Genomic DNA, 13,626 nt, shown 5'->3' on the forward strand with positions numbered 1-13,626 from the left:
CACAAATTGTCCAACATTCCACAATCCGTTTTGACAGTTGAAAAAAATACATCACCCGGGTTCTCGTAGTACACTTTTTTTTGCTGCATCTTCAGTGTAAACATACTACTCATGTACAAAATGCATCAAATTGTTGCTGATATATATATACAACTACATATGACCGAAGCTGCAAGCGTTAACAATTAGCTGTTTTTAGAAAATTTTATAAAACCTGCCATTCATTATAGACACCGAACTCTCCTCCGCAATGTTGACAGTTTATGACTCCTCCAATCTTGGAAACTCGGGTATCATCCAAGGATTTCTAGCAAATCAGTCCACTGTCGGCAATCTTTGGAACGCTCTCGTGAGGCCATTTCCAAAGACATGCCAGTGCAGTTCCTATCTACTTGAATGGAGAAAGACCACAATCTCAAAAACGGTTTGTCAAGATTACGATCAAAGAAAATATTTCAAATCAGCAATCAAATATGAAAATACTGGAATAATAAATTGTGATTCTTTACCTCAAATTACGCAACAAAAAACAATTCCCCCGCTTGTATAACTAATGCGCATGCGCATCGTAGAGTTGATTGACAGGTGACGTCTGTATCTAAAAGGTGATTGGTTCTTTTAACTGTAAGGCGGAACTTCCTTTCTACATCCGTTAAGAGTTTCTTGGTTGAGCGTTCCAAATTCTCCCATTAATTTTAATAGAAGTGGCCCATCTCTGCTAAATATCTCTGGTAACATCTAGAATTTCGAGTTTCCACCTTGAACTTCCGACTTCGCATGGTCAATAATGTACTCGGAACTAGTAATTACGATATTTCCGAGTCCGCTTGAAGGGCACGTAAAACCCACTTTGACTTTTGACACAACAGCACTTGCGTAGTACGCCTCGGACGGTCCCTTCGCTGAACCCGCACCGATAGAGATACATGGAAGCGCACACGCATTTCAATAAGCGGACAGGACTGAAAATCGTTCTGGAGGGGAACCAGCCCGAAATGGTTGATGCAGTTAGGTCCGGACGTGGCCACAGCAACACCGGGGCATGTTGGCGATGGCTGGTCAGCCTTGCGCTCTACGCGTCATCTCTTGGGCTGGTGGGTCTCTGTTCATTTTATTTGTTTGTTTAGTGCATGATCTGTGCAAATAAAGGTTATGAACAACGATTGGATACATTTGCAACATGATCAGTTTGATCTTCGATTTGTTTATGTAAGTCTAGTCCTGCAGAATGTATGTTCGTTTGAAACGTCTTAATATTATTGATCTGTAGCATGTATGTTGTTTAATTAATTAATTTATTTTATTGTTTTCTGGGCTATTTCATTTTACAATTTAGTGTTGTGTGTTCTGATTTGGATTTTCTTTGTCTGTTTTCTTGTTTATTTCATTTAATATTTTATTTTTGTTTTCTGTGTTTTTTGTTTCCCAATTTAGTGTTGTGTGCTGATTTCTGTTTTTGGATGTTTTTTTTTTTTTTTATATGGTTTTCTGTTTTTTGTTCTGGACTATTTTGTTTTACAATTTAGTGTTGTGAATCCGTGTAACATTCGTTCATTTCATATTCAATTAGGAATTCAAAATTGAAGAAACAAAAAAAAAAACGACTAATTTCATTTTTCGTTTTCAAAACCAATATTTTAAACAAAGAATTACTTGTTTTTCGTAATTTCGATTTAATGCTTAAGTGGAATGGAAATGGGAAAAATAGCCACGGGCACGGGATACTGTGTTTTGATTATTTTATTTCACTAGTATATGGCTTGTTTCGCGCATATGGGTGGACCTGAAACGCCCCTTTCCTCTGATTGGTTAACCTGCACCATCGTCTTCCTCAATGCTGTGAAACAGAATAAAAGTTCTGTCTGAAAATGTTTCATTGTTCAGATGAATTAGTGTCAGTTAATATTACATTCTTTACCATTTATTCTCCAAAACTCTCCACTTGTATTGCAGCTGAGCTACAGTTGAAGTCAGAAGTTTACATACACCTTAGTCAAATACATATAAATAACTCCGTTTTTCACAATTCCTGAAATTCCCTGTCCCAGAACGTTAAAATGTCAGAATAATAGAGAGAATTCTTTATTTCAGCTTTTATTTCTTTCATCACATTCCCAGTGGGTCAGAAGTTTACATAGGCCTACACTTTGATAGCTTTTGGTAGCATTGCCTTTTAAATTGTTTAACTTGGGTCAAACTTTTTGGGTAGCCTTCCACAAGTTTCTCACAATAAGTTTCTGGAATTTTGACCCATTCCTCCAGACAGAACTGGTGTAACTGAGTCAGGTTTGTAGGCCTCCTTGCTCGCACATGCTTTAGTTCTGCCCACAAATTTTCTATCAAGCTTCCATCTCGTTGCTTCAATATATCCACATAGTTTTCCTTCCTCATGATGCCATCTATTTTGTGAAGTGAACCAGTTCCTCCTGCAGCAGAGCACCCACACAACATGATGCTGCCACCCCCATCCTTCACAGTCGGGATGGTGTTTTTCGGCTTGCAAGACTCACCCTTTTTCCTCCAAACATATCAATGGTCATTATGGCCAAACAGTTCAATTTTTGTTTCATTAGACCAGAGGATGTTTCTCCAAAAAGTAGATGTTTCTCCATGTGCACTTGCAAACTGTAGTCTGGCTTTTTTATAGTGGTTCTGGAGCAGTAGATTCTTCCTTGCATAGTAGCCTTTCAGGCTATTTTGATATAGGACTCATTTTACTGTGGATATAGATACTTGTCTACCTGTTTCCTCCAGCATCTTCACAAGGTCCTTTGCTGTTGTTCTGGAATTGATTTGCACTTTTTACACCAAACTACGTTCATCTCTAGGTAACAGAATGCATCTGAATGCTTTCTGAGCAGTATGATGGTTGTGTGGTCCCATTGTGTTTATACTTGCATTACGTATTATTGTTTGTACAGATGAACGTGGTACCTTCAGGCATTTGGAAATTGCTCCTAAGGATGAACCAGACTTGGAGGTCCATGTTTTTTTTTCTGAGGTCTTGGCTGATTTCTTTTGATTTTCCCATGATGTTTTTTTTTCTGAGGTCTTAGCTGATTTCTTATGATTTTCCCATGATGCAAAGAGGCACTGTGTTTGAAGGTTGGCCTTAAAATCAGAAGCTAATTGTCAAAAGACTTGACATCATGTTCTGGAATTTTCCAAGCTTTACAAACTTAGTGTATGTAAACTTCTGACCCACTGCAATTGTGATATAGTCGATTTAAAAGTGAAACAATCAGTCTGTAAACAATTGTTGGAAAAAATACTTGTGCCAAGACATGTACAAAGTTGATGCCTTAAACGACTTGCCAAAACTATAGTTTGCTAATATTAAATCTGTGGAGCTGTTAAAAAAATGAGTTTTAATGACTTCTACATAAGTGAATGTAAACTTCTGACTTCAGCTGTATCTCTCTTTCATCAAGTAGGCTAGCCAAATTAATCAGACAGCCCTACACATAAACCTGCTGTCTTTGTTTTAAATGAGATTATGGAAATAACAATACATTCATAAGCATATGCCTACATTGTAAAGACATGCATACGTTTAACTGCAGAGTAAAGCTATTTTTGGTTCGATATTCATTAGATATTTACCTATGGTGCGTAAGGGACCGTCTTAAAATTCCACCCACAACTGAAACGTCACTGGCATCATAGCAGTCATTTATTTGTCTGTTGACTTGCATGTTCTGTCATAAAAAAATAAAAATATTTAAAAAATAAAACAAACAAAATACATTTCACAGGTTGTAGATCGCCAGAGTGATGGCTGTGCAATTGAATGTACAGTATTCACTTATATTATGAAACAGAAATCATTAAAATTAACAAAAACATTTTCACATTCCAAAGGTTGTAGTAACTTCCAAGTGGGAAGACTGATTTGCTACACGTGCGATTTCTATAGTACGTCCAATAATATTAGTATTAGATTATTTTAAAAATGAATTAACTAAAATTCACCAACATGTTATTTTCACATTCCAAAGGTTGTAGTAAGTTCCCAGTGGATAGACGGACATGCTACTGATGAGATGTTTACAGTAAATGCAATAATGGGTACAGTATTGTAATATATTGTTTTCTAAACAAAAGAAAAATTCACCAAAAATTGTATTTTACATTCCTAAGTTTATAGTAACTTCCCAGCAGATAGACTTACTACAGGTGAGATGTTTACAGTTCGTCAGTCTATCCACAGGGAAGGTACTACAACCTTTGGAATGTGAAAATAAAATTTTCAGGAATTTTTATGATGTTTATCCTAAAATAACCAAATACTGTACTCCCATTATTGGATTTACTGTAATTATTCCACCTGTCGTAAATCAGTCTATCCACTGGGAACTTACTACAACATGTGAAAATAACATTTTGGATTATTTATTTTAAATAATCTAATACTGTATTCATATTATTGGACATACTGTAAAAATCTCACTTGTAGTAGCTCAGTCTATTAACTGGCAACCTACTACAACATTGAAAATGTTAAAATGTTCTTTATTGTTTTATGTTTAATTTGCGTGTCAACTGAATAAGTGATTGATTGGACACTGCCTGTGTTTAATAGTGAGTGGAATTTTCAGATGGTCCCTTAAGTACGCTAAGCAATGAAAGCCCATCGGAGCATTTTGAGTCATAATCCTGCAGCCACACCAGCTGACATTTCTGAGTGCAGTGTTTTATGTCTTTATAATGTAGTTTTATACCATTTATATACCATAAAATCATGTCAAGTGCGTGAAATCTTTGCAAGCATGCTGCTGGCAGAGAGCGTACATACGAGAAACCGAATATCCCAAAAATATTGAACTTAAAACTAACTTACCTCGCTCAGGGAGTTTAGGTGTGAAGGACTTGCTCACTATGGAAATTATGCTAAAGGAAGTTCATGAATGCTCATCTCTCAAAAGCTCGACCAGTGAATTTAAAATCAGCATTTACACATAGTCTTCACATTTGTCCAATAATAAAAGGCACAAAAAACCATATACGACCCAGTAGGTGAAGGCCACACATATTCCCATTCAAAAACATGGAGGTCGGAATGATCTGAGCTTTAAATTAGTACTCTTTGCTGCCATGTTAATACTTATTGTCTTATATTAAATGAGAATTTCTTCCAATTTATTTGTTATTACTATTATTTTTGTTGTTGTTGTTTATCATTTGTTATTTACTGTTGAAGCTGTTATAATTCACTGGCATGAATGCTCATCTGTCTTGGATGCACCCTACATTAAGTCTGTATATTACCTGAACCACATATTGCTTTGTTCATTGCATTTCAATATGTAAACGTTAAACTGATTCTTTCAACACTCTTTGATCATTTCTCATTTCAAAAACACTCGACACAATGATGTCAATTTAAAATGCTTATTTAAAACAATCAAACTATAGCTGCCTTAGACTAATTATTAGGACAAAAGGTGTCCCAACTGTAAGTCCACCTTGACATGGAACATGACTTGTCAAATCGTGACTGTCCCTGGTTTTAAAGCGATGTCTGGTCACCCTAACTGAATGCCAGCCGATTTTCCAGTGCAGTGTGGAACACCAGTCCCCAACTGATCAACTGCACTGCATGGTACCACTTATAAATAAATAAAACAAGTTGTGTGGCACGAAGGATAGTCTAATTGTGAGAAGACATTTGGCATACACAGGGTCAGTGCCACGAGGGGGCCCCAGGGGGCCTGGCCCGGCCACCTAGGTCACTGTGCCCCCTCACCTCTGGTCAGCACACCACCCTGCCTCGGAACGCGATTTCAGCGTAGCAACAGGCACGCTACCACTGTGCCCTCTTATTCCTGACATATTATAATTAACTACATATATATATTTAAAAAAAAAAACTATTTTGTAAATTTATTTAGTATTACCATGATTAAATCAGCTTTGCAACTTTGTATTTGCACTCGCGACAGGCGATTAACTAAATTACGTCACTAGCAGCTTGTATGTAATTGGTTGATTATGACTGTACGTCATGACGTTAAGTATTTTTTTCAGTCAACTTCTACTCTTTATTCATAATCTGTATTCGTCTAAAACACTTAACGTGCTTGATCATTCATGCAATAATGGATTTAAGGAAATGGTTTACCACCACCTCGAAAACAGTGAAAACTGTCATGGCTAGCACTAGCATCTCCAGTGATGTCGACACGCCAGTGACAGAGCCCCAGCCCAGCGTTGTCAGACGAGCTACTGCTTCCAGTCATGATGACACTTGCCCAGATGATTTGGGAAAGGATGGGCCTTTGCAAGTCAGATGAAGTTCGTATCCCACACACTTATTTGGCACCAGAAAGAGATCATTTTTACATGCGTGGTTTCAGAAAAGAGATTGGCTCGAGTATTCGGTTAAAGCAGATGCGGAAAATTTAGCGCTAGATGTGCTACGCAGATCTCGATCGGGCAGCCGCAGAGCGGGACTAGACTTGACCCAGCATTTACAACCAAAGGCTTCCATGACTGGAAATACGCCTTGGAAACAAATAAAGGATTCAACAGACATGAAATGTCCAAAGAACATTTGACTTGTTATAGTATGTGGAAAGAAAAAGTAAGCCGAATTGATAAAGGTCAAGAAATCTCGACGCTACTGTATGCAGAACAAATACAGAGAAATCAATACTACATGTCTTCTCTTATTGATGTTGTGGAGTTTCTGGTGTCCAATCAATTACCCATGAGGGGTAAAATTGAGGCCTTTGATCATATGGATGAAGGTGGGTGTGGACTGCTCATGTCATTACTGGAATTCAGCATCAGGAAGGACCCCAGTTGGTTGAAATTGTGAAAACAATTCCAAATAATGCCACTTACACAAGCCATGAAATTCAAAATGAACTTGTTGCTGTAATGAGCAGCATTGTGACTGATGCAATAGTGAAAGAAATCGGCGATTCATGGTTTACTGTGAAAGTAGACGGAACCAGGGACCCTACTGGAATGGAAAACATTTCCATTGTAATTCGCTACTTCAATGAAAAAAACACTGGAAATTACAGAACGACTGCTTGTGATGACCATCACAAATTCGGGTGACGCACAAACCATCACAAACATGATACTTTCAGAGCTGTCCAAGGCAGGCTTGAAGGCGTCTAAGATTCTGAGTCAAGAGTACGATGGAGCTGCGATGATGTCGGGGAAATATGGTGGAGTGCAGCGACTTCTGCAGGGAAAAGTTGGCCAGGAGATACCTTACGTACACTGCCTAAATCACCAGCTGCACTTAATTGTCGTGCATGCGTTATCTGCTGAGCAAGCCATTCAAGATTTTTTCAGCATGCAACGTGCTTTATAACTTTTGCCGTAAACCCACGGTTGCCCTGCAATATAGAGGTGGACAGCAATTCAAAGTTTGCCGCAGCACTTGCCACACTTGACCCAGAAAATGAGACCTTTTTGGATGTAAAGTCCATAAAGCTCATCATGGATTTAACTAATTCTACCATTGTGGAAACTGAGTGCATTGTTGCAAAGCAATATATCTCCAGAATCAAAACAGAGGAAAGCCAGCCGATGATGACTACTAGGAGACTTTTCTCTGAACATCACAAAGTACTTGAAGCTATGCCTAGTGTTTTGTCCGCACTTAAACTCGCGGTCACAGTCGATGCCTCTACCGCTATGTGTGAGAACTCATTTTCTGTGCTCAAGAACGTTTTCACGGACAACAGACGAGCAATGAACCACACCCGTCAGGCTCAGCTCGTGCAACATGCATTTGAGCGGGACCTTACAAAGAAAATATGTATCATCGCGTCGGGTATATGGTGGCATGATGGTTGTTGTATTTTTTTATTAAAAGTGGGTGTATTATTATTTATTATTATTATTATTATTATTATTATTATTATTGAGGGTGGGAGAGGTAGGCCCCCCCAGTGACACATCGAGGCCCCCTCGTTCCGTATGTCCTGGCGCCGACCCTGGGCATACAGCTGAACATCTTAGAGTGCGTGCGTGTGGGCGGGTTTGTGTGTTTTACGAAGGCATTTTTATAAGTTACAACCTGGGGTATTTTGTATTAATATTTATTGTTGTGTGTTCTAATGTGTATTTTTGTTTTGGTTTTGCATGTTTTATTTATTTGGTTTTCTGGTTTATTTTTTATATTATCTTTTATGGTTTTCTGTTTTTTTGGTTTGTTTGTTTGTTTGTTTGTTTTACAATTTAGTGTTGTGTGATCTAATTTGCATTTTTGTTTTGGTATTACATGTTTTATTTATTTTGTTTTCTGTTTTTTTGTTTGTTATTTTTAGTTTTCTGGGCTATTTTGTTTTACAATTTATGTAAGTGTGTTCTTATGTGTATTTTTGTTTTTGTTTTGCATGGTTTTTTTTTAGGTTTGTGTTCTTATGTGTGTTTTTGTTTTGCATGTTTTTTTATTTCGTTTTCTGGTTTGTTTTTTTATTTGATCTTCTGTTGTTTAATATGTTTTTTTGGTTAGTTTGTTTGTTTGTTTTACAATTTAGTGTTGTGTGTTCTGATTTTTGTTTGTTGTTTTATGGGGGGTTTTTTTCATTTGGTTTTCTGGTTTGGCTATGAGACAGATAATATTAACGTTGGGCTATAAGTTTTTTAAATAATTTATCAGTGCATGCCAATTACGTAAGATAGAAGATGTGTTTGTATTTGATGTGTTTTCAGGGAATGGCCATCTCTGTATTGGGCCCTACCTTTGAAGACCTGGCTATTAATGTCAACAAGAACATCAGTAATTTGTCCTATATCTTTGTGGGTCGTTCATCGGGATATGCTGGAGGCTCTCTGTTAGGAGGGATCCTGTTTGACTGCGTGAATTCCCATTTGTTGCTGGGTAAGGCACAAATATTCCACATAAAAAAGGACATTGTGCTAAATCACAACCACAAGCCATGTCAATATTTGGTGTCCTATTTGGTATAATTGCGGTTGTTTATATAGAATTATATATAGAATTCCCTTTTTGCATTTGCAACGATTAATAAATCTTTTTAATTTACACATGGTTTGTGGGTTTGCTGCCAGGTCCAATGTAGTTTTTAACTGTGCCATCTTTCAATAACAGCCTCATTGGGACCGGTTCACTAAACAACCCATGCTAAAATGTGCTGCACAAACTGTAAAGGTTTATGTGATCAGATACCTTGATAAAAATCATCTTTAGTTGCTCTATTCTAATGTTGGGATCCATTGAATTGATATGCAGAGAGGCAGGTATTACACAAAGCCAGGAACAGAACAAGGTTTGGCTTTAGTTCTACTGGTGTTTAGAAATAATAGTTATATTTATATTTAATTAATAATTATAATCTACCCTACTTCATCAATATCTCAGTGTAATTTACAGAACACTGACAGAAATGGTTACTGGTACATTGTTACCTTAACTTTCAAAAGTTTAAGGATAATTCGAATTCTCAGGATATGACCCCTTTAAGTAATTACGTTGTGATCTGTTGCTCAAGGCTGTTTTATCTCAACAGGCTTCTCATTGTTGATCACATCATTTGGGATGTTTGGGACTCCATTCTGTAAACAAGCTTGGCTGCTCACAGCTTTGGTGTCTAGTGTGGGGATGTCAATGGGTGTTATAGATACAGGTAAGGGCAGGTGTTCACACCTTTTTCAGTAAACAGTAAAGGTCAGGTGTTAATTTCTTGTCGCAATCAAACATATCTATTGAGAACTTTTTTTAATGCCTCTCATAATTATGAAAAACCTTATATAAGTGACTATATTGTTCAATATATTGCAAATATTGTTGAAAAACAGCATTAAGTGACTTACTATTGAATACTTACTATAATACTATTGAATTTTGATAGTATTAACTTTATAAAGCCATATAAAGACATTTAAAATAATAGGTTGTTGTTGTTTTAAATGGTTTAAAAAAACATGAAAAAATTACCTTTTTTTTTCTATCATATTTGACACATAAAGCTTTAAAGTTCATTATCCTCCTGATACCCAACAATATTTTTTTGTATTCGACTTTTGTTCCTCTTAGCCAATACATGCCACAGTAGTATATCTTGGGATATCTTAAGATGACACTCTTGGATTTTTATAAAATGTTTGGGAGTTTGGCTATGTAAATTTCCTCTCCTTGGTCTATAGAAATGTTTGACAATACAATTCAGCACATCAAATAAAATATGAGTAAAATATATATTTAAAAATATGATCAAATGCTTTTTATGCACCAAACACCATATCAACAATAGAAAAAGCCAAATGTTTATTTATTAATTTATTTTGCTGGGTCTCAAGAGGTTATAGTAAGATGACATCATAATAGCTTGTAATGCAGTAGACATCTAGTGCATTGCATACAAGTATTTATCATGTTGATGATGTAGAGGCTTTGGAAAATCATGTTTCAAATATGCACAGCTTTATAGGGTTAAAAAAATAATAATTATGGATCCTGTTGTAGGTTGAAGTATCAAAAGAACCTTTAAAAGTGCTGTTGTAACTCTGAGTCTCTGGTTGTTAACAGGTGGTAATGTTCTCATACTGAACACATGGGGAGAACAGGCTGGCCCTCACATGCAGGCTCTGCACTTCAGCTTTGCCGCTGGAGCATTTGCCTCCCCGATAATAGCCAAGCTGCTGTTTGGCCAAAAGAAAGATCCCAGCATGAATTCCACAACTTATGCTCCTCCATTGTCTGTCAGCTCCTCCAAGACCATCCTTCCATTTTCCCATCCCAAGATCAACATTATATCATCCATGTGGGCCTACATTGTAATTGGTGCATTTGTATTATTGGTGTCACTCCTCTTTTTCATCCTGTATTTCAGTAGCCCCCCCATCTCAAACCGAGTTAAGACAGCTTCAGGAAAGCCGCTGTTCTCCAAACACCACAACACTCTCATATTCCTGCTGTCCATGTTTTTTTTCTTCTACGTTGGTGGAGAAGTAGCATATGGGTCCTTTATATTCACCTACGCGAAGGTCTACGCTGGTATGGATGAGGCTCAAGCAGCAGGGCTGAACTCTGTTTTTTGGGGAACGTTCGCAGCTGGCCGTGGTCTGGCTATCTTTTTTGCAACTTGTTTGCACCCAGGCACCCTGATCCTGCTGAGTGTAGTGTGCACTACAGTTTCCTCACTCCTGCTGATGCTTTTAAGCAGAAGTAACCCTGTCCTCTGGATTTGCACCGCCCTGTATGGTCTCTCCATGTCTACCATCTTTCCCAGTGGGATTTCATGGTTGGAGCAGTACACAAAAGTGACAGGGCGGTCAGCATCAGTGTTTGTAGTGGGAGCAGCCCTTGGCGAGATGGCACTGCCAGCCCTGTTGGGCTTCTTACTGGGGAGGGTGCACAAACAGCCATTGTTGATGTACCTGGCATTCGGCACATCCATCTTCACTTCCATCCTCTTCCTTATCATGTACAAACTAGCATCACGAGGAAGGGACTCTTATATACAGAAAGTGCTGGGTAAACACACCACGGATAACAGTGAGTACTGCCAAGCCCTACTAGACAATATGGAGGAATTGGAGGAGCTGGAAAATATTGGTGAAACCAACCAATTTAAATATACAGATGATGCCAGCCTTGCAAACTCCACTGCCAATGCTTCAGTGTCATCTGATGTTGCAGCCACTGCTCATGCTGAGCAGTCAATGGGCACTTCAGCAGACCCCACAGATCCTGTCTCTAAGACTTTCCTCAATAGGGAAGACTGAATTTCCAGACCTGCTATTCCAGATCAGATCCAGTTTCTATTAATTTGACCCAATCTAGGCTTCTAAACTCTGCTTTCCTTAATGCTTCAAGTTCTATGTCTCTTCTTTCTCATTTGCCATGAATGTTGAACTGCAGGAACAATTTTCAGTTCATGATGTTTTCCATTTGAAGAGGACATTCTGCAATCAAAGGCCCTGGAGGCAAGATGGTAAAATGTCTGAAAAGTTTTATTGTTGAAATTGTATTAAATTAAATTAATTATTTAAAGTAATTATTGAAGACTCACAATGTAAGTTGTGTATTCACTAAATATTTCTAGTAATTTTGTATTTATTTTTTGCCTTCAAATGTTATGTTTAGAATTGATGGAATTTTCCCATCTTTGGCATGCCACAGAAAATAATTTTGACTCGTTCCAGAAACAAGTGTTTAAAGTAATACACTTACAGTCAAAGTCAAAGGGACAAAACAGAAATTTTCAGCAAATTATTTTGTTATATAACATATAATCTTTGATTTTAGCTGTAAAGTTGATTAAACAGCCCTTTTAGAAGATGGGACCACTGTTCTAGATTGATAATCTTGTGGTCATGCCTTAGCTTTGCTCTAGATCAATATGAGTACTGGCAGGGGCGTAGCACCAAATTTTGGGCCCTGGGTACAAACCATCTTGCTGGGCCCCCGTACCAAATACCATAGTGATACCAGTGGGTTGGGGTATTGCATTTTTTTCATAAAAACACTTAAAATGTAAACAAAATAAGCCACACTCTGATTAATATTTTTTTGTTTTATTGTCATAAGTACTACTTACTGAGATGACAAAAGGTCTAGCAGGTGCAAACCTGGACTAAATCAAATATACTGTAAAGCAGTTCTGAACAATGACCATACAAAATGAGAAAAACTTTGGTCTGTACATTAATAAACACAAACTAAATGTCAGTTTTTACTAAATGCCCATTGACGGGTCTTTGCATGTGCAAATTTGCTGATCAGGTCTTTAAAGTCCAGTTTTTTGGCCAACTGACTTTCTACAGAGTGTATGGCAAGGCTGTTCAGTCTATCCTGGGACATTGTTGATCTTAAATAGTTCTTTACAAGTTTAAGTTTACTGAAAGCACGTTCCCCTCTAGCAACAGTCACTGGGAGTGTACAAAAGATCCTCAAGCCAATGCAAACTTCTCCAAAAATGCTTTCTAGCTGCATTTTGTATATGGTATTCAGCAGCTCCAGTGGTGAATGAGTATTTGAAATGTGTCTCCATGAATTGCTTTTAAATGAAGCATTTCGTTTTCAAATTCTGCTGTAAGGTCTTTGTTGTATTTTTTTATTAGAGTCTGACACGAAATCTTCATCTGATCTTCTGTCATGTCAGTAATCTTGAGAAAAGCTGCAAATGTGTCACATACAGATGCTGTGGTCTGAAACCTTGTTGTCAAGCTACTTATAATAGAATCCAGTGCCACATAAAATATGTTATGTTTGAATGCTTGTTCTGCATTTTCTTCAGATGTATCCCCTTCTGTCTCATCATACATCCTTTTTCTTCTCTTCTTTCTTTTATCTTCACCTTTGAACTGAGTTGGGATCTCCATTGCCTGAGCAACCAGTGTGGCCTCACCAAGCAGGCTGTCCCATTCATTGCGAAGTGCTTGCATTTCCTCTTTTAAACTTGCGATGTTTGCAGCCTCCACATCCAGTGAAATATTTCCTGCTTGAAGAATAATATTTCGATTCTCAATGCACTGCAGAATCTTTACCCACACAGTGAGGAGAAGAACTGCATCAAACTTTGAAAAATAATCTTTAAGACCATTTGCCTCATATTTTGCCTCATTGGTCAGATTGCAGTTGGCAATTACGCTGTCTAATGCTTCAATAATTGAAGGCAAATGAGTTGCCACAAC

The 13,626-nt window shown here is 37.6% G+C and overlaps 1 protein-coding gene across 2 annotated transcripts; it reads left to right on the top strand.

Annotated features, from left to right (window-relative positions):
• Positions 1 to 657: 657 nt before the first annotated feature.
• Positions 658 to 13,356, top strand: LOC127623808 (sodium-dependent glucose transporter 1-like). Of its 2 annotated transcripts, XR_007968097.1 has the most exons (5): positions 658 to 1,094; positions 8,680 to 8,848; positions 9,498 to 9,614; positions 10,517 to 11,924; positions 13,230 to 13,356. XR_007968097.1 is itself a non-coding variant. In XM_052098331.1 (4 exons), exons 1-4 carry the CDS (start codon positions 927 to 929, stop codon positions 11,713 to 11,715), a joined length of 1,653 nt encoding a protein of 550 aa, XP_051954291.1. In that variant the 5' UTR covers positions 658 to 926; the 3' UTR covers positions 11,716 to 12,922. The 2 variants fall into 2 exon arrangements, 1 of the variants encoding a protein (XP_051954291.1); XM_052098331.1 differs by lacking the exon at positions 13,230 to 13,356 and having other exon boundaries at positions 10,517 to 12,922.
• Positions 13,357 to 13,626: the final 270 nt, after the last annotated feature.

The sequence above is a fragment of the Xyrauchen texanus genome, chromosome 30 (genome assembly GCF_025860055.1).
Source record: "Xyrauchen texanus isolate HMW12.3.18 chromosome 30, RBS_HiC_50CHRs, whole genome shotgun sequence".
Classification (NCBI taxonomy): domain Eukaryota; kingdom Metazoa; phylum Chordata; class Actinopteri; order Cypriniformes; family Catostomidae; genus Xyrauchen; species Xyrauchen texanus.